This window comes from Salvelinus fontinalis, chromosome 17 (genome assembly GCF_029448725.1).
Source record: "Salvelinus fontinalis isolate EN_2023a chromosome 17, ASM2944872v1, whole genome shotgun sequence".
Taxonomy (NCBI): domain Eukaryota; kingdom Metazoa; phylum Chordata; class Actinopteri; order Salmoniformes; family Salmonidae; genus Salvelinus; species Salvelinus fontinalis.
The window spans coordinates 9,520,990-9,547,373 of record NC_074681.1 but is presented as its reverse complement, the minus strand read 5'-3'; the positions used below and the strand labels follow the sequence as shown (position 1 = coordinate 9,547,373).

The window sequence follows — 26,384 nt, the reverse complement described above, 5'->3', positions numbered from 1 at the left end:
ACATGGGGTGAATATTACAGAACTAGTGGTTGATTAGAGTATCTAGACACACACACACACACACGATCACACACACTTCCCCACCATCCAGAGCTCTCTCCAGCTGCTGACCCTGGGATTCCTCTTTCACCTTGGTGCAGGTGGAACAGGTACAGGAACACTCTGAGGCACAGTCACACTCATTCTGATGGACAGAGAGAGCAGGAGAAGCACAGAGAAAGAGGGAAAGAGCGCGAGAGAGAGGTAGAAGAACAACAACATGTTTCAAACACTTTCAAATTTGACCCGTTTCAAGAAACTAGGCGCATGTTGCACGTCCATATTTCACAAGAGAGGTTTTGTTTATAAAAAAATTATATATACATTTTTTGGCAGAAATGCATTCTGGAACATCTGAACTCTCATGTGCCCTAATAACAAACTTGTATGTCGTCTTTAAATACGAATAAAATGGTTAAATAATGAGCCTAGTTGGTTTAGCCACGAAAAAATAAAGGAACATTCCCGCTAGCCATGATTGGCTGAAATAATGAGTGGGCTGGACATGCCGAGAGATGAGTTCGGATTGGTCTGCCATGTAGCATGCTTCTGTCTATCACATGAGCTGCTAAGTATGTGTGGATAACTCTGTCTATCACGGCTTTTTTTGAAAGATATGAAGAACTGAAAAAGTTTAGCTATTGCTCTCATCATTGCTGCCCTGAAGTGGTCCCGTGTGGCTAAGTTGGTAGAGCGTGGCACTTGCAACGTCAGCGTTGTGGGTTCGATTCCCACGGGGGACCAGTACGAGAATGTATGCACTCACTACTGTAAGTCGCCCTGGACAAGAGCGTCTGATAAATGGCCAAAATGTATATATATTTAATAGTGCTTTAAATCGGGAAAACAACGCGATAGACTACTTCCTGGAGGACGATCGCGCCATGCCGACTCTGAAAATGAACCAGACGATGAGGAAATCCCTGATATTGGTAAGAACATTTTAATTGGACCAGACTTTGTAGAGTCTTCAGATGACAATGGTGGGGAAGTAACGGTGTCATTGACCGAGTTTTGAAATCAGTGCAATGCCCGGTCAAAGCAGAGAGATGATTTCCAAATGTGGAGAAAGTTGAAAGAAGGGTGTTGGATAAAACACCTGTCTCCGGATTATATCTTCAAACGAAGGGCAACCGTGACAGAGGAAGACAAATTCATTCATGTTTACGGGTAAGAGTCTAGCTACATTTTCAGATATTATATGTTTCTAATTTTGTCAGAAAGTTGTTTTCATTTCAAGTTAAGTTCTACTTTACGGTCCCGTGTAGCTCAGTTGGTAGAGCATGGCGCTTGCAACGCCAGGGTTGTGGGTTCGATTCCCACGGGGGGCCAGTACAAAAAAGTATGAATGTATGTACTTGTAAGTCGCTCTGGATAAGAGCGTCTGCTAAATGACTTAAATGTAAATGTAAAATGTACTTTTAGCTAGTTAGCTAACGTTACGTGTACGATCTGTGTATAGCTAATGTTAGCTGGCTGGCTGGCTCGCTAGCTAACGTTACGTGTACGATCTGTGTATAGCTAATGTTAGCTGGCTGGCTGGCTCGCTAGCTAACGTTACGTGTACGATCTGTGTATAGCTAATGTTAGCTGGCTGGCTCGCTAGCTAACGTTACGTGTACGATCTGTGTATAGCAAATGTTAGCTGGCTGGCTCGCTAGCTAACGTTACGTGTACGATCTGTGTATAGCAAATGTTAGCTGGCTGGCTCGCTAGCTAACGTTACGTGTACGATCTGTGTATAGCTAATGTTAGCTGGCTGGCTCGCTAGCTAACGTTACGTGTACGATCTGTGTATAGCTAATGTTAGCTGGCTGGCTTGCTAGCTAACGTTACGTGTACGATCTGTGTATAGCTAATGTTAGCTTGCTGGCTCGCTAACTAACGTTACGTGAATAATCTGTGTAGGCGCTCTAGAAAGGTATACCTGAACATTCAAGAGCCATTTTCTCAAAAGTGAGGTTACAAGTTCATCAACTTTCAAAGCAGAATGACTTTCCCTTTGTTTCTCAACTGTAGTGTACGATATACCATTTTCAAGCTTTGAGTCTCTACTTTTATCCAATGTAAAAAAAAAACGATTTAAAATTGTGTTACAAAGGACCGAATCCGGGTGGTGAGTCGCAAATACATTTGCACATAGAGATATTCAGATCCATTGTCACACTCATTCTGACAGAGAGAAGGACAACATAATTGTAAAACTCTACCAGGTCCTTTACACAGAGACACTCTACCAGGTCCTTTACACAGAGACACTACCAGGTCCTTTACACAGAGACACTCTACCAGGTCCTTTACACAGAGACACTCTACCAGGTCCTTTACACAGAGACACTCTACCAGGTCCTTTACACAGAGACTCTCTACCAGGTCCTTTACACAGAGACACTCTACCAGGTCCTTTACACAGAGACACTCTACCAGGTCCTTTACACAGAGACACTCTACCAGGTCCTTTACACAGAGACACTCTACCAGGTCCTTTACACAGAGACACTCTACCAGGTCCTTTACACAGAGACACTCTACCAGGTCCTTTACACAGAGACACTCTACACAGAGACACTCTACCAGGTCCTTTAGACAGAGACTCTTTACACAGAGACACTCTACCAGGTCCTTTACACAGAGACACTCTACCAGGTCCTTTACACAGAGACTCTTTACACAGAGACACTCTACCAGGTCCTTTACACAGAGACTCTTTACACAGAGACACTCTACCAGGTCCTTTACACAGAGACACTCTACCAGGTCCTTTACACAGAGACACTCTACCAGGTCCTTTACACAGAGACACTCTACCAGGTCCTTTACACAGAGACACTCTACCAGGTCCTTTACACAGAGACACTCTGTATCTCCTCTTCAATACTATTCTAGTGTATCTCCATCTCTTCAATACTATTCTAGTGTATCACCTCTTTAATACTAGTCTAGTGTATCGTCTCTTTAATACTATTCTAGAGTATCTACATCTCTTCAATACTATTCTAGTGTATCTCCTCTTCAATATTATTCTAGTGTATCATCTCTTCAATACTTTTCTAGAGTATCTCCATCTCTTTAATACTATTCTAGAGTATCTCCATCTCTTTAATACTAGTCTAGTGTATCTCCATCTCTTTAATACTATTCTAGTGTTTCATCTCTTTAATACTATTCTAGAGTATCTCCATCTCTTTAATACTATTCTAGTGTATCGCCTCTTCAATACTATTCTAGTGTATCTCCATATCTTTAATACTATTCCAGTGTATCTCCTCTTTAATACTATTCTAGAGTATCATCTCTTTAATACTATTCTAGAGTATCTCCATCTTTTCAATACTAGTCTAGAGTATCTCCATCTCTTCAATACTATTCTAAAGTATCTCCATCTCTTTAATACTATTCTAGCGTATCTCCATCTCTTTAATACTATTCTAGTGTATCTCCATCTCTTCAATACTAGTCTAGAGTATCTCCATCTCTTTAATACTATTCTAGTGTATCTCCATCTCTTCAATACTATTCTAGTGTATCTCCATCTCTTTAATACTATTCTAGTGTATCTCCATCTCTTCAATACAATTCTAGTGTATCTCCATCTCTTTAATACTATTCTAGTGTATCTCCATCTCTTCAATACTATTCTAGAGTATCATCTCTTTAATACTATTCTAGTGTATCATCTCTTCAATAATATTCTAGAGTATCTCCATCTCTTCAATACTATTCTAGAGTATCTCCATCTCTTTAAAACTATTCTAGAGTATCATCTCTTTAATACTATTCTAGAGTATCTCCATCTCTTCAATACTAGTCTAGAGTATCTCCATCTCTTCAATACTAGTCTAGAGTATCTCCATCTCTTTAATACTATTCTAGTGTATCTCCATCTCTTCAATACTATTCTAGAGTATCTCCATCGCTTCAATACTATTCTAGTGTATCTCCATCTCTTTAATACTATTCTAGTGTATCTCCATCTCTTTAATACTATTCTAGTGTATCTCCATCTCTTCAATACTATTCTAGAGTATCATCTCTTTAATACTATTCTAGTGTATCTCCATCTCTTTAATACTATTCTAGTGTATCTCCATCTCTTTAATACTATTCTAGTGTATCTCCATCTCTTCAATACTATTCTAGTGTATCTCCATCTCTTTAATACTATTCTAGTGTATCTCCTCTTCAATACTATTCTAGTGTATCATCTCTTTAATACTTTTCTAGTGTATCTCCATCTCTTCAATACTATTCTAGTGTATCTCCATCTCTTTAATACTATTCTAGAGTATCTCCATCTCTTCAATACTATTCTAGTGTATCTCCTCTTCAATACTATTCTAGAGTATCATCTCTTTAATACTATTCTAGAGTATCTCCTCTTCAATACTATTCTAGTGTATCTCCATCTCTTTAATACTATTCTAGTGTATCTCCATCTCTTCAATACTATTCTAGTGTATCTCCATCTCTTTAATACTATTCTAGCGTATCTCCATCTCTTCAATACTATTCTAGAGTATCATCTCTTTAATACTATTCTAGAGTATCTCCATCTCTTTAATACTATTCTAGTCTATCTCCATCTCTTCAATACTATTCTAGAGTATCATCTCTTTAATACTATTCTAGTGTATCTCCTCTTTAATACTATTCTAGTGTATCTCCATCTCTTCAATACTATTCTAGTGTATCTCCATCTCTTTAATACTATTCTAGCGTATCTCCATCTCTTCAATACTATTCTAGAGTATCATCTCTTTAATACTATTCTAGAGTATCTCCATCTCTTTAATACTATTCTAGTGTATCTCCATCTCTTTAATACTATTCTAGAGTATCATCTCTTTAATACTATTCTAGTGTATCTCCTCTTCAATACTATTCTAGTGTATCTCCATCTCTTCAATACTATTCTAGAGTATCATCTCTTTAATACTATTCTAGAGTATCTCCATCTCTTCAATACTAGTCTAGAGTATCTCCATCTCTTTAATACTATTCTAGAGTATCTCCATCTCTTTAATACTATTCTAGAGTATCTCCATCTCTTTAATACTATTCTAGAGTATCTCCATCTCTTTAATACTATTCTAGAGTATCTCCATCTCTTTAATACTATTCTAGAGTATCTCCATCTCTTTAATACTATTCTAGAGTATCTCCATCTCTTTAATACTATTCTAGTGTATCTCCATCTCTTTAATACTATTCTAGTGTATCTCCATCTCTTTAATACTATTCTAGAGTATCATCTCTTTAATACTATTCTAGTGTATCTCCATCTCTTTAATACTATTCTAGTGTATCTCCATCTCTTCAATACTATTCTAGAGTATCATCTCTTTAATACTATTCTAGTGTATCTCCATCTCTTTAATACTATTCTAGTGTGTCACCTCTTTTTTCCTCACGTCCTTCATACGCCGGACCAGGGTGAGGTAGAATCCCACTCCGAAGCAGTTCTTGAGGAACAGGGGGGAGCCACAGCAATGGAGCTGGCCCTTAGAGATGATGGCTACACGGTCACTCAACAGGTCAGCCTCGTCCATGTGGTGAGTGGACAGGATCACTGTACGGCCTGGGGTTAGAGGTTAGAGGTCAGGACTAGGAGCTAGGTCCCTCAACAGGTCAGCCTCGTCCATGTGGTGAGTGGACGAGATCACTGTACGGCCGGGGGTTAGAGGTTAGAGGTCAGAGGTCAGGACTAGGAACTAGGTCACTCAACAGGTCAGCCTCGTCCATGTGGTGAGTGGACAGGGACACTGTACACCCTGGGGTCAGAGGTCAGAGGTCAGGACTAGGAGCTAGGTCCCTCAACAGGTCAGCCTCGTCCATGTGGTGAGTGGACAGGATCACTGTACGGCCTGGGGTTAGAGGTCAGAGGTCAGGACTAGGAGCTAGGTCACTCAACAGGTCAGCCTCGTCCATGTGGTGAGTGGACAGGGACACTGTACGCCCTGGGGTCAGAGGTCAGAGGTCAGGACTAGGAGCTAGGTCCCTCAACAGGTCAGCTTCGTCCATGTGGTGAGTGGACAGGATCACTGTACGGCCTGGGGTTAGAGGTCAGAGGTCAAGACTAGGAGCTAGGTCACTCAACAGGTCAGCCTCGTCCATGTGGTGAGTGGACAGGGACACTTGCACGCCCTGGGAGACAGGGGTCAAAGGTTAGAGAGAGTTGATTGTAGTGCTTGGATAGGGAATCAAGCCTCAGGCAAGGTGGAGCAGGGATGGGAAACACCAGTCCTTGAAGGCCTGAGTGTCTGCTGGTTCTCTCTTCAGCCTGGCACTGAGTTTCTCATAGAGAAGTGCTGAAACATGGGTTCCCAGGTCTAAACCGGGTGTAGTGGCTAAGGGTAGTACCTGTGCGGTATTTGAGTAGCAGGTCCCAGATGGATCGTCTGGAGTAAGGGTCGACCCCCGACGTGGGCTCATCCAGGATCACAATCTTTGACCCCCCAACAAATGCCATGGCAACAGACAGCTTCCTCTGCATACCCCCTGCACAGAGTGAGAACAGACATTATTTCAGGAGGAACACAATAAACAATGTAGGGTAAAACACTACAAATCTGAGTCGTTACTAGGGGATGGTTTTTTATTTGCAGTAGCAAAGGCTTGACATACAGAAAAGGAAGACGTCGAAACAGGATCTGCTCACAAGTGTGTTTCATGCCTTAGGTCTCCATGAGAACCTGGCTGAACCCCCGAGAGGTCCTGTGCCTCGTTGTCTCCCCCTGAGAGGTCCTGTGCCTCATTGTCTCCCCCTGAGAGGTCCTGTGCCTCGTTGTCTCCCCCCTGAGAGGTCCTGTGCCTCGTTGTCTCCCCCCTGAGAGGTCCTGTGCCTCGTTGTCTCCTCCCTGAGAGGTCCTGTGCCTTGTCATCTCCCCGTCTCCCCCTGAGAGGTCCTGTGCCTCGTTGTCTCCCCCTGAGAGGTGCTGTGCCTCGTTGTCTCCCCCCTGAGAGGTCCTGTGCCTCGTTGTCTCCCCCCCGAGAGGTCCTGTGCCTCGTTGTCTCCCCCTGAGAGGTCCTGTGCCTCGTTGTCTCCCCCTGAGAGGTCCTGTGCCTCGTTGTCTCCTCCCTGAGAGGTCCTGTGCCTCGTTGTCTCCCCCTGAGAGGTCCTGTGCCTCGTTGTCTCCCCCCTGAGAGGTCCTGTGCCTCGTTGTCTCCCCCTGAGAGGTCCTGTGCCTCGTTGTCTCCCCCTGAGAGAACCTGTGCCTCGTTGTCTCCCCCCTGAGAGGTCCTGTGCCTCGTTGTCTCCCCCTGAGAGGTCCTGTGCCCCGTTGTCTCCCCCTGAGAGGTGCTGTGCCTCGTTGTCTCCCCCCTGAGAGGTCCTGTGCCCCGTTGTCTCCCCCCTGAGATGTCCTGTACCTTGTTGTCTCCCCCTGAGAGGTGCTGTGCCTCGTTGTCTCCCCCTGAGAGGTTATGTGCCTCGTTGTCTCCCCCTGAGAGGTCATGTGCCTCGTTGTCTCCCCCCTGAGAGGTCCTGTGCCCCGTTGTCTCCCCCCTGAGAGGTCCTGTGCCTCGTTGTCTCCCCCTGAGAGGTCATGTGCCTCGTTGTCTCCCCCCTGAGAGGTCCTGTGCCCCGTTGTCTCCCCCCTGAGAGGTCCTGTGCCTCGTTGTCTCCCCCTGAGAGGTCCTGTGCCTCGTTGTCTCCCCCCTGAGATGTCCTGTGCCTCGTTGTCTCCCTCCCCTGAAATATAAATGGTCTTTCTTATGAGGCAAGCCCACACACCCAGCCTGACCCACCTGAGAGGTTCTGTGCCTCCTCGTCTCTCTTATGAGGCAGGCCCAGATCCTCCAGCATGACCTGGACCGCCTGTTGAGCCTCGGCCTGAGAGGTGCCCTTCAGCATAGAGTAGAACAGGATGTGTTCCTCCACCGTCAGACTGGACAGAGAGAGGGAGAGAGGTTGTCAGTCACTACAGCAGACAAGTCAACAAATGTCTCAACTGTTAATTGTAAGAAACAAACATTTATCAATCTGCTATGTCATCAATCTGTTATGTCATCAATCTGATATGTCATCAATCTGATATGTCATCAATCTGATATGTCATCAATCTGTTATGTCATCAATCTGCTATGTCATCAATCTGTTATGTCATCAATCTGATATGTCATCAATCTGTTATGTCATCAATCTGCTATGTCATCAATCTGCTATGTCATCAATCTGCTATGTCATCAATCTGCTATGTCATCAACATGCCAGTCCTATGATTGACCTGACTACTCAAGTTTCTAGATAAGTGCCAGTGGGTATATGGAGGACTCTGTTTGAAGAGGACATTGTACTGGGACACATAGCCGAGGAGGAGAAGGAGGAGGAGGAAGAGGAGGAGGACTCACTGTTTGAAGAGGACATTGTACTGGGACACATAGCTGAGTAGGAGGAGGAGGAGGAGGAGGAGGAGGACTCACTGTTTGAAGAGGACATTGTACTGGGACACATAGCCGAGGAGGAGGAGGAGGAAGAGGCGGATGACTCACTGTTTGAAGAGGACATTGTACTGGGACACATAGCCGAGCAGGAGGAGGAGGAGGAGGAGGAGGAGGAGGAGGAAGAGGAGGAGGAGGAGGACTCACTGTTTGAAGAGGACATTGTACTGGGACACATAGCCGATGAGGAGGAGGAGGAGGAGGAGGTGGAGGAGGAGGAGGAGGAGGAGGAGGAAGACTCACTGTTTGAAGAGGACATTGTACTGGGACACATAGCCGAGGAGGAGGAGGAGGAGGGGGAGGAGGGGGAAGAGGACGAGGATGAGGAAGAGGAGGAAGAGGAAGAGGAGGACTCACTGTTTGAAGAGGATATTGTACTGGGGACACATAGCCGAGGAGGAGGAGGAGGAGGAGGAGGAGGAGGAGGAGGAGGAGGAGGAGGAGGACGAGGATGAGGAAGAGGAGGAGGACTCACTGTTTGAAGAGGATATTGTACTGGGGACACATGCCCATGGATGTGCGGATACTGTCCATGTCAGTCCTGATGTCTCTCCCGTGTATAAAGGCTGTTCCAGATGTAGGAGGGAACAGACCAGTCAGGATCGACCTGGAGAGGCACACATGCGATTAAGAAGACTGTGATGGCATGACACACACACACATGCGATGAAGAAGACTGTGATGGCATGACACACACACACATGCGATTAAGAAGACTGTGATGGCATGACACACACACACATGCGATGAAGAAGACTGTGATGGCATGACACACACACACATGCGATGAAGAAGACTGTGATGGCATGACACACACACACACATGCGATTAAGAGGAGCATGATGTCATGTCATGAACACTAATAAGTAATCTCGGCACCCAGAACCAAATCTGAAATACACAATGACCAGCTACTCTGTCACTAGACTACCAACTTTCTTTATTCCTCACAGACATGTTCTCTGGATAACGCTCTCGATCGCTAATAGCCGTATTCAAACATTTAGGCTAATTCAATATTGTATAGTTGATATCCTACACCACAAAATGAGGACAATAAAAGTAGGTGCTCTGCAGACTAGGTAGTGGTTTTAGGGGGTAAGCCTGGACTCAGATCCGTTGTGATATCTGGAGATCTCCTGTGGTCTACAGCACACAACACATCTGGGAAACCAGGGTAGATACAATACATACATGGTGGTGGTTTTCCCAGCTCCGTTGTGTCCTAGGAATGATGTGATCTGGCCCTCGTAGAAGGCGATGCTGAGGTGGTCCACGGCCGGACGGGATCCCCCAGGAAACACCTTGACCAAGTCCTGAATCTCTACCCCCACGGTCAGCCCTGCTGGCTCCGGCTCAAAGAACAACTGACCTGTAGTAAAGGGGAGGGCAGGCACCCAAAATGGAGGAAGACACACAAAATGTACAATGGTTTAGATTTGGCCCATATCTACAAGGCTACCACTTATCAATTGGCCCATTGACTACTTGTAATTAGGGGGTCAGGTCTGGTTGCTATAGCTAAACCGGATCTGTGGTATGAAAAGGCCAGGCGTACTGGTTATGGCTACATACCTCAAGCCAGAGCTGGGCCATAAGCAAAGTGGCATGATGATAAATGATTTTCTAACATGCATGGGATTGACTGGTCATGCAATCAACTGAGCCACCGGAATCATCTGTTGTTATTGAGTGATCATGTACCCTATTTAGCCAATTACGGACTAGCTACGTGAGGCCTCTAGCCAATTACAGACTAGCTACGTGAGGCCTCTCTAGCCAACCACATCGTAGCTACCTGCGCCCTGTCTAGCCAATGGCAGTACATGAGTCCTGTCTAGCCAATCACATCGTAGCTACCTGAGCGCTGTCTAGCCAATCACAGTACATGAGTCCTGTCTAGCCAATCACATCGTAGCTACCTGAGCGCTGTCTAGCCAATCACAGTACATGAGTCCTGTCTAGCCAATCACAGCACATGAGTCCTGTCTAGCCAATCACAGTACATGAGTCCTGTCTAGCCAATCACATCGTAGCTACCTGAGCGCTGTCTAGCCAATCACAGTACATGAGTCCTGTCTAGCCAATCACAGTACATGAGTCCTGTCTAGCCAATCACATCGTAGCTACCTGAGCGCTGTCTGGCCAATCACAGTACATGAGTCCTGTCTAGCCAATCACAGTACATGAGTCCCGTCTAGCCAATCACATCGTAGTTACCTGAGCGCTGTCTAGCCAATCACAGTACCTGAGTCCTGTCTAGCCAATCACAGTTCATGAGTCCTGTCTAGCCAATCCCAGTACATGAGTCCTGTCTAGCCAATCCCAGTACATGAGTCCTGTCTAGCCAATCCCACAGGCCCTACCTGTCAGATCCTCTTCCTGCTCCTCGTTGTTCTGTTCTTCTTCCTGTCGTTTCAGCACCTCCTCCCTCTCTCTCTCCATCCTCTCTCTCTTGTCCTGGTGTTTGCAGGGTTTCCTTACCCCCACACCGTTACACCTCCTAGGTGAACACATACTGTCTACGTCCTTGTCCACCTCGGGCTTCTCTGGATCTGCAGGGAGATAGATACACCGTCTCTAGAACGTTTCACTACTGGGAGAGAAACTCATGGGAGAAAAGGTCCATTACAAAGGTAGGCCACATCACTCCTTCAATCGAAGTTCAAACAGTATGTTCATATGTATGCCTGAATATACTGTCTAAATATGATAATGATATGCATATACTGTCTAAATATGATAATGATATTCATATACTGTCTAAATATGATAATGATATTCATATACTGTCTAAATATGATACTGATATGCATATACTGTCTAAATATGATAATACTATTCATATACTGTCTAAATATGATAATGATATACATATACTGTCTATATATGATAATGATATGCATATACTGTCTATATATGATAACGATATTAATGTACTGTCTAAATATGATAATAATATTAATTTACTGTCTTAATATGATAATGATATCCATATACTGTCTATATATGATAACGATATTCATATACTGTCTAAATATGATAATAATATTCATATACTGTCTAAATATGATAATAATATTAATATACTGTCTATACATGATGAAAATATGAATATAGTGTCTATATATGATAATGATATTCATATTGTGTCTATATATGATGAAAATATTCATATAGTTTCAATATATGATAATGATATTCATATAGTGTCTATATATGATAATGATATTCATATAGTGTCTATATATGATTATAATATGCATATACTGTCTATATATGATGAAAATATTCATATACTGTCTACATATGATACTGATATTCATATAGTGTATATGTATGATTATAATATTCATATACTGTCTATATATGATGAAAATATTCATATACTGTCTATATATTATTATATTATAGACACTTATAGTGGACAGAGACCATGACTAAAGACAATTATAGTGGACAGAGACCATGACTAAAGACACTTATAGTGGACAGAGACCTAAAGACACTTATAGTGACAGAGACCATGACTAAAGACACTTATAGTGGACAGATACCTGACTAAAGACACTTATAGTGGACAGAGACATGACTAAAGACACTTATAGTGGACAGAGACATGACTAAAGACACTTATAGTGGACAGAGACCTAAAGACACTTATAGTGGACAGAGACCTATAGACACTTATAGTGGACAGAGACCGTGACTAAAGACACTTATAGTGGACAGAGACTGTGACTAAAGACACTTATAGTGGACAGAGACCTGATTAAAGACACTTATAGTGGACAGAGACCATGACTAAAGACACTTATAGTGGACAGAGACCTATAGACACTTATAGTGGACAGAGACATGACTAAAGACACTTATAGTGGACAGAGACATGACTAAAGACACTTATAGTGGACAGAGACCTAAAGACACTTATAGTGGACAGAGACCTATAGACACTTATAGTGGACAGAGACCGTGACTAAAGACACTTATAGTGGACAGAGACTGTGACTAAAGACACTTATAGTGGACAGAGACCTGATTAAAGACACTTATAGTGGACAGAGACCATGACTAAAGACACTTATAGTGGACAGAGACCTATAGACACTTATAGTGGACAGAGACTGTGACTAAAGACACTTATAGTGGACAGAGACTGTGACTAAAGACACTTATAGTGGACAGAGACTGTGACTAAAGACACTTATAGTGGACAGAGACCTGATTAAAGACACTTATAGTGGACAGAGACCATGACTAAAGACACTTATAGTGGACAGAGACCTATAGACACTTATAGTGGACAGAGACATGACTAAAGACACTTATAGTGGACAGAGACCATGACTAAAGACACTTATAGTGGACAGAGACCTATAGACACTTATAGAGACAGAGACCTGACTAAAGACACTTATAGTGGACAGAGACCATGACTAAAGACACTTATAGTGGACAGAGACCTATAGACACTTATAGTGGACAGAGACCTATAGACACTTATAGAGACAGAGACCTGACTAAAGACACTTATAGTGGACAGAGACCTATAGACACTTATAGTGGACAGAGACCTGACTAAAGACATTTATAGAGACAGAGACATGACTAAAGACACTTATAGTGGACAGAGACGTGACTAAAGACACTTATAGTGGACAGAGACCATGACTAAAGACCCTTATAGTGGACAGAGACCATGACTAAAGACACTTATAGTGGACAGAGACCTATAGACACTTATAGTGGACAGAGACCTGACTAAAGACACTTATAGTGGACAGAGATTGTGACTAAAGACACTTATAGTGGACAGAGATTGTGACTAAAGACACTTATAGTGGACAGAGACCTGACTAAAGACACTTATAGAGACAGAGACCATGACTAAAGACACTTATAGAGACAGAGACCATGACTAAAGACACTTATAGTGGACAGAGACCATGACTAAAGACACTTATAGTGGATAGAGACATAAAGACACTTATAGTGGACAGAGACTGTGACTAAAGACACTTATAGTGGACAGAGACCTAAAGACACTTATAGTGGACAGAGACCTAAAGACACTTATAGTGGACAGAGACCTAAAGACACTTATAGTGGACAGAGACATGACTAAAGACACTTATAGTGGACAGAGACCGTGACTAAAGACACTTATAGTGGACAGAGACATGACTAAAGACACTTATAGTGGACAGAGACCTAAAGACACTTATAGTGGACAGAAACTGTGACTAAAGACACTTAAAGTGGACAGAGACCATGACTAAAGACACTAACCTGAGTCTGGAATGTTGGAGAGGGCGGGTTCAGACCTTTGCCAATAGGAGGGCTGGAATGGGAAGTAGAATGGTCGTCCAATCCCATACTGACCTGGAGAGAGGAGGGAGGGATTTATTATACAGTACTGTGTCCATTTCAGTAAACAACGACAGCGTGATGCCACTTTCAGGTGTCATGGAATCCGAGTCTCCTTATGGTAACCCTAAACACTGCACCAATAAGGGTTAACCACTGCACCAATAAGGGTTAACCACTGCTCCAATACGGGTTAACTACGGCTAAAATACGGGTTAACTACAGCACCAATAAGGGTTAACCACTGCACCAATAAGGGTTAACCACTGCACCAATAAGGGTCAACCACTGCACCGATAAGGGTTAACTACGGCACCAATAAGGGTTAACTACGGCACCAATAAGGGTTAACTACGGCTCCAATACGGGTTAACCACTGCACCGATAAGGGTTAACTACAGCACCAATAAGGGTTAACCACTGCAACAATAAGGGTTAACCACTGCACCAATACGGGTTAACCACTGCACCAATAAGGGTTAACTACGGCACCAATAAGGGTTAACCACTGCACCAATAAGGGTTAACCACTGCACCAATAAGGGTTAACCACTGCACCAATAAGGGTTAACCACTGCTCCAATACGGGTTAACTACGGCTAAAATACGGGTTAACTACAGCACCAATACGGGTTAACCACTGCACCAATACGGGTTAACCACTGCACCAATACGGGTTAACCACTGCACCAATAAGGGTTAACCACTGCACCAATAAGGGTTAACTACGGCACCAATACGGGTTAACTACGGCTAAAATACGGGTTAACTACAGCACCAATAAGGGTTAACCACTGCACCAATAAGGGTTAACCACTGCACCAATAAGGGTCAACCACTGCACCGATAAGGGTTAACTACGGCACCAATAAGGGTTAACTACGGCACCAATAAGGGTTAACTACGGCTCCAATACAGGTTAACCACTGCACCGATAAGGGTTACCTACAGCACCAATAAGGGTTAACCACTGCACCAATAAGGGTTAACCACTGCACCAATACGGGTTAACCACTGCACCAATAAGGGTTAACTACGGCACCAATAAGGGTTAACCACTGCACCAATAAGGGTTAACCACTGCACCAATAAGGGTTAACTACGGCACCAATAAGGGTTAACCACTACACCAATAAGGGTTAACCACTGCACCAATAAGGGTTAACCACTGCACCGATAAGGGTTAACCACTGCACAAATAAGGGTTAACTACAGCACCAATAAGGGTTAACCACTGCACCAATACGGGTTAACCACTGCACCAATAAGGGTTAACTACAGCACCAATAAGGGTTAACCACTGCACCAATAAGGGTTAACTACAGCACCAATAAGGGTTAACCACTGCACCAATAAGGGTTAACTACAGCACCAATACGGGTTAACCACTGCACCAATAAGGGTTAACCACTGCACCAATAAGGGTTAACCATTGCACCAATAAGGGTCAACCACTGCACCGATAAGGGTTAACTACGGCACCAATAAGGGTTAACCACTGCACCAATAAGGGTTAACCACTGCACCAATAAGGGTTAACCACTGCACCAATATGGGTTAACCACTGCACCAATACGGGTTAACTACGGCACCAATAAGGGTTAACCACTGCACCGATAAGGGTTAACCACTGCACCGATAAGGGTTAACCACTGCACCAATACGGGTTAACCACTGCACCAATACGGGTTAACCACTGCACCAATACGGGTTAACCACTGCACCAATAAGGGTCAACCACTGCACCAATAAGGGTTAACCACTGCACCAATAAGGGTTAACCACTGCACCAATAAGGGTTAACCACTGCACCGATAAGGGTTAACTACGGCACCAATAAGGGTTAACCACTGCACCGATAAGGGTCAACCACTGCACCAATACGGGTTAACCACTGCACCAATACGGGTTAACCACGGCACCAATACGGGTTAACCACTGCACCAATAAGGGTTAACCACTGCACCAATAAGGGTTAACCACTGCACCGATAAGGGTTAACCACTGCACCGATAAGGGTTAACCACTGCACCAATAAGGGTTAACCACTGCACCAATAAGGGTTAACCACTGCACCAATAAGGGTTAACCACTGCACCAATAAGGGTTAACCACTGCACCAATAAGGGTTAACCACTGCACCAATAAGGGTTAACCACTGCACCATTAAGGGTTAACCACGGCTCCAATACGGGTTAACCACTGCACCAATACGGGTTAACCACTGCACCAATAAGGGTTAACCACTGCACCAATAAGGGTTAACTACAGCACCATTAAGGGTTAACTACAGCACCATTAAGGGTTAACCACTGCACCAATACGGGTTAACCACTGCACCAATACGGGTTAACCACTGCACCAATACGGGTTAACCACTGCACCAATACGGGTTAACCACTGCACCAATAAGGGTTAACCACTGCACCAATGAGGGTTAACTACAGCACCATTAAGGGTTAACCACTGCACCAATAAGGGTTAACCACTGCACCAATAAGGGTTAACTACGGCACCAATAAGGGTTAACCACTGCACCAATAAGGGTTAACCACTGCACCAATACGGGTTAACCACTGCACCAATACGGGTTAACCACTGCACCAATACGGGTTAACCACTGCACCAATACGGGTTAACCACTGCACCAATAAGGGTTAACCACTGCACCAATAAGGGTTAACTACAGCACCATTAAGGGTTAACCACTGCACCAATAAGGGTTAACCACTGCACCAATAAGGGTTAACTACGGCACCAATAAGGGTAAACCACTGCACCAATAAGGGTTAACCACTGCACCAATAAGGGTTAACTACGGCACCAATAAGGGTTAACCACTGCACCAATAAGGGTTAACCACTGCACCATTAAGGGTTAACTACGGCTCCAATACGGGTTAACCCTTTACAATCCTCGGAATTGTCCAATATGGATAAGGCTACATTGCACTGTAGCTCACAGAATAAATTTTAAAAACATATTTATAATCACGGTAGCAATTGAAAGGGAACCAAAAATTATTAGATCAACGTTGAAGACACAACAGTTCACTTGACACAAGAATGAACCAAACATTACACTGTTGGATTTGATGTGCATTTTACATTTAGTGTACTTTTCACAGCGTTTGTTGATAACGAAATCTGAAAATACTTTGAATACATTCAGTAATAATAATATTCATGGGAAATGTAGGGTAGGCAACACACACCTTTCCAAAATGTGTACGGTTCCTAAGTCATTTCAATGCACTTTTATGACTCAAACGAGAGTCTTCAACTATAAAGTGAGTCTTCAACTACAAAGTGCTGCTGTCCTAGCTGTGCCGTTGAGGAACTAGAGCCAGCACTCTGGTAGTTAATTAATATGGGAACACAACCCTGAATCCCTGCCGTCACACAATTATTGTTGTTGTTTACGCGTCATTTGAACGCTTGTTCTATTGTCAACATGACTAGCTAAGTTATGAAATAGGATCTTACAGTGTCAGGCTTTCACAAGGCAATTCAGACAAACTGATGTTAACTACTGTGATTATTATTATTTGACCATGCTGGTCATTTATGAACATTTTGAACATCTTGGCCATGTTCTGTTATAATCTCCACCCGGCACAGCCAGAAGAGGACTGGCCACCCCTCATAGCCTGGTTCCTCTCTAGGTTTCTTCCTAGGTTTTGGCCTTTCTAGGAAGTTTTTCCTAGCCACCGTGCTTCTACACCTGCATTGCTTGCTGTTTGGGGTTTTAGGCTGGGTTTCTGTACAGCACTTTGAGATATCAGCTGATGTACGAAGGGCTATATAAAATACATTTGATTTGATTTGATGATCATTTTGGTGCGGATAGAAAGGAGTCGTGAGTGTATTCAGGGGAATGTTCCGGCAAAGTGTCTTGACAATAGACAGACATAGGCTCTGTTCAGGACAACCCAGGGTATGACGCCATGTCATCTTGTAACTGTTGGCCTACATCAAACATAGTGGTCATAAATGTTCGACACTGGATATAACATGAGTTTTATGATATGGAAATGTGGAAGTGCCCATTTGGACTCACAGGTGTTTGACTTGCTTGTATAATATCAAAGCGGTATTTATTATAATCCTCAACGTCTTATCTTTCAAAATACATTGACTCCTCTTCATTTACAGCATTTCCCTGACTCAGACGACAAAATATTTGCAAAAGTCGCCCAATTAGCAGGAGGGATGAGGGAAAACCTTTTTTGTTGCGTTCGATGCTCAAGTTCAGAACGTCTGTCAGGCAAAACCCGTACAGAGCTGTGAAGCGCAGAGCCTGAGCTCTGACGTCATGTATAGCATGTTACTGCACAGAGCCTGAGCTCTGACGTCATGTATAGCATGTTACTGCACAGCCACTGAGCTCTGACGTCACGTATAGCATGTTACTGCACAGCCACTGAGCTCTGACATCATGTATAGCATGTTACTGCACAGAGCCTGAGCTCTGACGTCATGTATAGCGTGTTACTGTACAGCCACTGAGCTCTGACGTCATGTATAGCATGTTACTGTACAGCCACTGAGCTCTGACGTCATATATAGCATGTTACTGTACAGAGCCTGAGCTCTGACGTCACGTATAGCATGTTACTGTACAGCCACTGAGCTCTGACGTCATGTATAGCGTGTTACTGTACAGTCACTGAGCTCTGACGTCATGTATAGCATGTTACTGCACAGAGCCTGAGCTCTGACGTCATGTATAGCGTGTTACTGTACAGTCACTGAGCTCTGACGTCATGTATAGCATGTTACTGTACAGCCACTGAGCTCTGACGTCATGTATAGCGTGTTACTGTACAGCCACTGAGCTCTGACGTCATGTATAGCATGTTACTGTACAGCCACTGAGCTCTGACATCATGTATAGCATGTTACTGTACAGCCACTGAGCTCTGACGTCATGTATAGCGTGTTACTGTACAGCCACTGAGCTCTGACGTCATGTATAGCATGTTACTGTACAGCCACTGAGCTCTGACGTCATGTATAGCATGTTACTGCACAGAGCCTGAGCTCTGACGTCATGTATAGCGTGTTACTGTACAGCCACTGAGCTCTGACGTCATGTATAGCATGTTACTGCACAGCCACTGAGCTCTGACGTCACGTATAGCATGTTACTGTACAGCCACTGAGCTCTGACGTCACGTATAGCATGTTACTGTACAGCCACTGAGCTCTGACGTCACGTATAGCATGTTACTGTACAGAGCCTGAGCTCTGACGTCATGTATAGCATGTTACTGTACAGCCACTGAGCTCTGACGTCACGTATAGCATGTTACTGTACAGCCACTGAGCTCTGACGTCACGTATAGCATGTTCCTGTACACCACAGGAGGCTGGTGGCACCTTACTTGGGGAGGACGGGTTCGAGGTAATAGCTGGAGCGGAACGGGTGGACTGGTATCAAATACATCAAACACATGGTTTGATTGCCGTTCCATGAACTCCGTTCCAGACTTTATTATGAGCCGTCCTCCCCTCAGCAGCCTCCACTGCTGTACAGCCACTGCGTTCCAATTTAGGTGCTTATCAGTGACAAATCTGCTATTGTAAACCCATATACGGGTACAAGTGAAAAGAGCTACCCATTTTATGGGTGGCTTACTCTAAAAACACACAGAAACACACAACGCCACACTCCCACTAACCTGGGAAGACGTTGTCAAGGTACCATGCCAGGAAGCCATAGAGCACGGCGTCAAACATCATCATGCCTATGGAGGTGAAGAAGGAGTAGGCGTCGCCCTCTAGTGGACTGGTGCCGATGTTGTCCCACTGCAAACCCAGGCCCTGCTCCTCATAACGAGACAGGTACTCCGTCCCAAAACCAAACGCTACTGGGGACAACAGGCTCTGAGGGAAAACACACAGGTACAGTCAGAACATCTCTCTATTGATCTATGGGTGAGGGTTTATGGGATGTTATGTTATATACCAGACTGAGGGTTGAGGGGGTGTTATATACCAGACTGAGGGTTGAGGGGATGTTATGTTATATACCAGACTGAGGGTTGAGGGGATGTTATGTTATATACCAGACTGAGGGTTGATGGGATGTTATGTTATATACCAGACTGAGGGTTGAGGGGATGTTATATACCAGACTGAGGGTTGAGGGGATGTTATGTTATATACCAGACTGAGGGTTGATGTTATGTAATGTTATATACCAGACTGAGGGTTGAGGGGATGTTATGTTATATACCAGACTGAGGGTTGAGGGGATGTTATGTTATATACCAGACTGAGGGTTGAGGGGATGTTATGTTATATACCAGACTGAGGGTTGAGGGGATGTTATATACCAGACTGAGGGTTGAGGGGATGTTATATACCAGACTGAGGGTTGAGGGGATGTTATGTTATATACCAGACTGAGGGTTGAGGGGGTGTTATATACCAGACTGAGGGTTGAGGGGGTGTTATATACCAGACTGAGGGTTGAGGGGATGTTATGTTATATACCAGACTGAGGGTTGAGGGGATGTTATGTTATATACCAGACTGAGGGTTGAGGGGATGTTATGTTATATACCAGACTGAGGGTTGAGGGGATGTTATGTTATATACCAGACTGAGGGTTGAGGGGATGTTATGTTATATACCAGACTGAGGGTTGAGGGGGTGTTATATACCAGACTGAGGGTTGAGGGGATGTTATGTTATATACCAGACTGAGGTTTGAGTGGATGTTATGTTATATACCAGACTGAGGGTTGAGGGGATGTTATATACCAGACTGAGGGTTGAGGGGATGTTATGTTATATACCAGACTGAGGGTTGAGGGGATGTTATGTTATATACCAGACTGAGGGTTGAGGGGATGTTATGTTATGTTATATACCAGACTGAGGGTTGGTATAGGGTTAGGGTTGGTCAAGGTACCGCTGTGATCTTGGCGTTCTTGGTGATGCGGTCCTGCCAGGCCACACAGAGGATGTGCGGGAGGTAGAGGGTGAAGTAGATGATACCGCTGCAGGCTGCAGCCAGGTTGGCCTTGTTGAAGAACACACTGAGAAGGAAACACTGCATAATGGTGGCCATGGTGAACGTCAGGAGGAACAGGAACACGACCAACGGGTTGGAGTAGTTCAACACTTTACCAGCCTGATGGAGAGATGGGGGAGGGAGGGGGAACACAGGTAATACAATGGCAGTCCTTTCTTTATGCACTTCTAAAGACCGTCCACTTGATGGCGATACTGTACACTAAAAACAACTGCCATACACCCTCTGGTAGAGAAGGACAACACTCTCCACACACCCTCTGGTAGAGAAGGACAACACTCTCCACACACCCTCTGGTAGAGAAGGACAACACTCTCCACACACCCTCTGGTAGAGAAGGACAACACTCTCCACACACCCTCTGGTAGAGAAGGACAACACTCTCCACACACCCTCTGGTAGAGAAGGACAACACTCTCCACACACCCTCTGGTAGAGAAGGACAACACTCTCCAAACACCCTCTGGTAGAGAAGGACAACACTCTCCCTTTCTGTTGTTTCGTTCCCCTCTTCAGTCTCACCATAATAATGGCCGCCATTAGAGATGTGCAGGCAGTCATCATGATAACCTGTCTATGAACCAAGTATACCTCCCTCTCTCCCTACCCTCATCCCCCTCTCCCATCCTCCTCCCCTTCTCACCATGATAACCTGTCTATGAACCAAGAATACCTCCCTCTCTCCCGACCTTCATCCCCCTCTCCCATCCTCCTCCCCTTCTCATCATGATAACCTGTCTATGAACCAAGAATACCTCCCTCTCTCCCTACCCTCATCCCCCTCTCCCATCCTCCTCCCCTTCTCATCATGATGATAGCTTTGAGCAGGGCAGTGCTGGCCCTCATCATGATGAAGCTGTCTATAGATCAGGTGTACCACCCCTCCTCTCATCCCCTCCTCCCCTCTTCCCTCCATCCTCACCATAATAATCAGTGTGAGCAGGGCGGTGCTGGCCCTCATCATGATGAAGCTGTCTATAGATCAGGTGTACCACCCCTCTCCTCCCCTCTTCCCTCCATCCTCACCATAATAATCAGTGTGAGCAGGGCGGTGCTGGCGGTCATCATGATGAAGCTGTCTATAAACCAGGTGTACCAGATCACTCCGTTGGTCACTCCCATGGCCTGCAAGAACACAACACAACAAAATAGAACACAACACAACAAAATAGAACAACACAACAAAATAGAATTACACAACACAACAAAATAGAACAACAGAACAAAATAGAACACAACACAACAAAATAGAACACAACACAACAAAATAGAATTACACAACACAACAAAATTGAACAACAGAACAAAATAGAACACAACAGAACAAAATAGAAAAAAAACACAACAAAATTGAACACAACACAACAAAATACAACACAACAAAATAGAACACAACACAACAAAATAGAATTACACAACACAACAAAATAGAACAACAGAACAAAATAGAACACAACACAACAAAATAGAACACAACACAACAAAATAGAACAACACAACAAAATAGAACACAACACAACAAAATAGGACACAACACAACAAAATAGAACAACAGAACAAAATAGAACACAACACAACAAAATAGAACAACAGAACAAAATAGAACACAACACAACAAAATAGAACACAACACAACAAAATAGAACAACACAACAAAATAGAACACAACACAACAAAATAGAACAACAGAACAAAATAGAACACAACACAACAAAATAGAACAAAATAAAATAGAGAACATTGATTGTCCATTAAAACATTTAATAAAATGTACTTTTGTCTTCAGTTCTCATTTAAAACAATGGACGTTGTCTTTTTTTACCTTGAGTGTCTCTTTGAGGCGTAGTTCCTTCTCCAGAACGATGCTCTTCACCGTCATAGACACAGAGTAGATCCACGCTAACACCATGAAGATAGGGAAGCATCGGTTCAGAGTCAACATGAAGCTAGAAGAGGAGAGAAGAGAGGAGGAGGAGAGTTAGAGAGAGAGAGAGTGAGACAGAGAGAGAGAGACAAAGAGAGAGAGAGAGACAAAGAGAGAGAGAGAGAGACAGAGATAGACAGAGAGAAAGAGACAGAGAGAGAGACAGAGACAGCGAGAAAGAGACAGAGAGAGACAGAGAGAAAGAGACAGAGAGAGAGAGAAATAGAGACAGAGAGGGAGAGAGAAAGAGACAGAGAGAGACAGAGAGAGACAGAGAGAAAGAGACAGAGAGAGACAGAGAGCGACAGAGAGAGAGACAGACAGAGAGAGAGAGAGAAAGAGACAGAGAGACAGAGAGAAAGAGACAGAGAGAGAGAAAGAGACAGAGACAGAGAGACAGAGAGAAAGAGACAGAGAGAGACAGAGACAGAGAGAGAGAGAGACAGAGAGGGAGAGAGAAAGAGACAGAAAGAGACAGAGAGACAGAGAGGGAGAGAGAAAGAGACAGAAAGAGACAGAGAGACAGAGAGACAGAGAGAGACAGAGAGAGAGAGATAGGGGGGGAAGAACATCATGATTGTTATAAATATTAAGATCAGTGTTTTCTAGTTACAGTCAATCCTGGAGTACCCATGTGACTGCCCATGTTAGCTCTAACCCAGCACTAACGCATCTCCCAGAGGGCCAAGCTGGAGTACCCATGTCACTGCCCATGTTAGCTCTAACCCAGCACTAACGCATCTCCCAGAGGGCCAAGCTGGAGTACCCATGTGACTGCCCATGTTAGCTCTAACCCAGCACTAACGCATCTCCCAGAGGGCCAAGCTGGAGTACCCATGTCACTGCCCATGTTAGCTCTAACCCAGCACTAACGCATCTCCCAGAGGGCCACGCTGGAGTACCCATGTGACTGCCCATGTTAGCTCTAACCCAGCACTAACGCATCTCCCAGAGGGCCAAGCTGGAGTACCCATGTCACTGCCCATGTTAGCTCTAACCCAGCACTAACGCATCTCCCAGAGGGCCAAGCTGGAGTACCCATGTCACTGCCCATGTTAGCTCTAACCCAGCACTAACGCATCTCCCAGAGGGCCAAGCTGGAGTACCCATGTCACTGCCCATGTTAGCTCTAACCCAGCACTAACGCATCTCCCAGAGGGCCAAGCTGGAGTACCCATGTGACTGCCCATGTTAGCTCTAACCCAGCACTAACGCATCTCCCAGAGGGCCAAGCTGGAGTACCCATGTCACTGCCCATGTTAGCTCTAACCCAGCACTAACGCATCTCCCAGAGGGCCAAGCTGGAGTACCCATGTGACTGCCCATGTTAGCTCTAACCCAGCACTAACGCATCTCCCAGAGGGCCAAGCTGGAGTACCCATGTGACTGCCCATGTTAGCTCTAACCCAGCACTAACGCATCTCCCAGAGGGCCAAGCTGGAGTACCCATGTGACTGCCCATGTTAGCTCTAACCCAGCACTAACGCATCTCCCAGAGGGCCAAGCTGGAGTACCCATGTCACTGCCCATGTTAGCTCTAACCCAGCACTAACGCATCTCCCAGAGGGCCAAGCTGGAGTACCCATGTGACTGCCCATGTTAGCTCTAACCCAGCACTAACGCATCTCCCAGAGGGCCAAGCTGGAGTACCCATGTGACTGCCCATGTTAGCTCTAACCCAGCACTAACGCATCTCCCAGAGGGCCAAGCTGGAGTACCCATGTCACTGCCCATGTTAGCTCTAACCCAGCACTAACGCATCTCCCAGAGGGCCAAGCTGGAGTACCCATGTCACTGCCCATGTTAGCTCTAACCCAGCACTAACGCATCTCCCAGAGGGCCAAGCTGGAGTACCCATGTCACTGCCCATGTTAGCTCTAACCCAGCACTAACGCATCTCCCAGAGGGCCAAGCTGGAGTACCCATGTCACTGCCTATGTTAGCTCTAACCCAGCACTAACGCATCTCCCAGAGGGCCAAGCTGGAGTACCCATGTCACTGCCCATGTTAGCTCTAACCCAGCACTAACGCATCTCCCAGAGGGCCAAGCTGGAGTACCCATGTGACTGCCCATGTTAGCTCTAACCCAGCACTAACGCATCTCCCAGAGGGCCAAGCTGGAGTACCCATGTGACTGCCCATGTTAGCTCTAACCCAGTACTAACGCATCTCCCAGAGGGCCAAGCTGGAGTACCCATGTCACTGCCCATGTTAGCTCTAACCCAGCACTAACGCATCTCCCAGAGGGCCAAGCTGGAGTACCCATGTGACTGCCCATGTTAGCTCTAACCCAGCACTAACGCATCTCCCAGAGGGCCAAGCTGGAGTACCCATGTCACTGCCCATGTTAGCTCTAACCCAGCACTAACGCATCTCCCAGAGGGCCAAGCTGGAGTACCCATGTCACTGCCCATGTTAGCTCTAACCCAGCACTAACGCATCTCCCAGAGGGCCAAGCTGGAGTACCCATGTGACTGCCCATGTTAGCTCTAACCCAGCACTAACGCATCTCCCAGAGGGCCAAGCTGGAGTACCCATGTCACTGCCCATGTTAGCTCTAACCCAGCACTAACGCATCTCCCAGAGGGCCAAGCTGGAGTACCCATGTGACTGCCCATGTTAGCTCTAACCCAGCACTAACGCATCTCCCAGAGGGCCAAGCTGGAGTACCCATGTCACTGCCCATGTTAGCTCTAACCCAGCACTAACGCATCTCCCAGAGGGCCAAGCTGGAGTACCCATGTCACTGCCCATGTTAGCTCTAACCCAGCACTAACGCATCTCCCAGAGGGCCAAGCTGGAGTACCCATGTCACTGCCCATGTTAGCTCTAACCCAGCACTAACGCATCTCCCAGAGGGCCAAGCTGGAGTACCCATGTGACTGCCCATGTTAGCTCTAACCCAGCACTAACGCATCTCCCAGAGGGCCAAGCTGGAGTACCCATGTGACTGCCCATGTTAGCTCTAACCCAGCACTAACGCATCTCCCAGAGGGCCAAGCTGGAGTACCCATGTGACTGCCCATGTTAGCTCTAACCCAGCACTAACGCATCTCCCAGAGGGCCAAGCTGGAGTACCCATGTGACTGCCCATGTTAGCTCTAACCCAGCACTAACGCATCTCCCAGAGGGCCAAGCTGGAGTACCCATGTGACTGCCCATGTTAGCTCTAACCCAGCACTAACGCATCTCCCAGAGGGCCAAGCTGGAGTACCCATGTGACTGCCCATGTTAGCTCTAACCCAGCACTAACGCATCTCCCAGAGGGCCAAGCTGGAGTACCCATGTCACTGCCCATGTTAGCTCTAACCCAGCACTAACGCATCTCCCAGAGGGCCAAGCTGGAGTACCCATGTGACTGCCCATGTTAGCTCTAACCCAGCACTAACGCATCTCCCAGAGGGCCAAGCTGGAGTACCCATGTCACTGCCCATGTTAGCTCTAACCCAGCACTAACGCATCTCCCAGAGGGCCAAGCTGGAGTACCCATGTCACTGCCCATGTTAGCTCTAACCCAGCACTAACGCATCTCCCAGAGGGCCAAGCTGGAGTACCCATGTGACTGCC

At 45.4% G+C, this 26,384-nt stretch overlaps 1 protein-coding gene across 1 annotated transcript in view; it reads right to left on the bottom strand.

Moving 5' to 3' along the window:
* Window positions 1–26,384, bottom strand: part of LOC129813677 (retinal-specific phospholipid-transporting ATPase ABCA4-like) — a 115,317-nt gene that overhangs the window by 38,921 nt on the left and 50,012 nt on the right. Inside the window, exons 14-25 of the mRNA XM_055866079.1 lie at window positions 22,716–22,839; window positions 21,920–22,018; window positions 20,771–20,992; window positions 19,533–19,737; window positions 13,772–13,864; window positions 10,846–11,034; window positions 9,674–9,851; window positions 8,954–9,085; window positions 7,786–7,925; window positions 6,400–6,537; window positions 5,436–5,617; window positions 85–184 (exon numbers count right to left, since the gene is read on the bottom strand). Coding sequence (XP_055722054.1) covers window positions 85–184; window positions 5,436–5,617; window positions 6,400–6,537; window positions 7,786–7,925; window positions 8,954–9,085; window positions 9,674–9,851; window positions 10,846–11,034; window positions 13,772–13,864; window positions 19,533–19,737; window positions 20,771–20,992; window positions 21,920–22,018; window positions 22,716–22,839 — 1,802 coding nt within the window. The remainder of the gene's footprint in view (window positions 1–84; window positions 185–5,435; window positions 5,618–6,399; window positions 6,538–7,785; window positions 7,926–8,953; window positions 9,086–9,673; window positions 9,852–10,845; window positions 11,035–13,771; window positions 13,865–19,532; window positions 19,738–20,770; window positions 20,993–21,919; window positions 22,019–22,715; window positions 22,840–26,384) is intronic.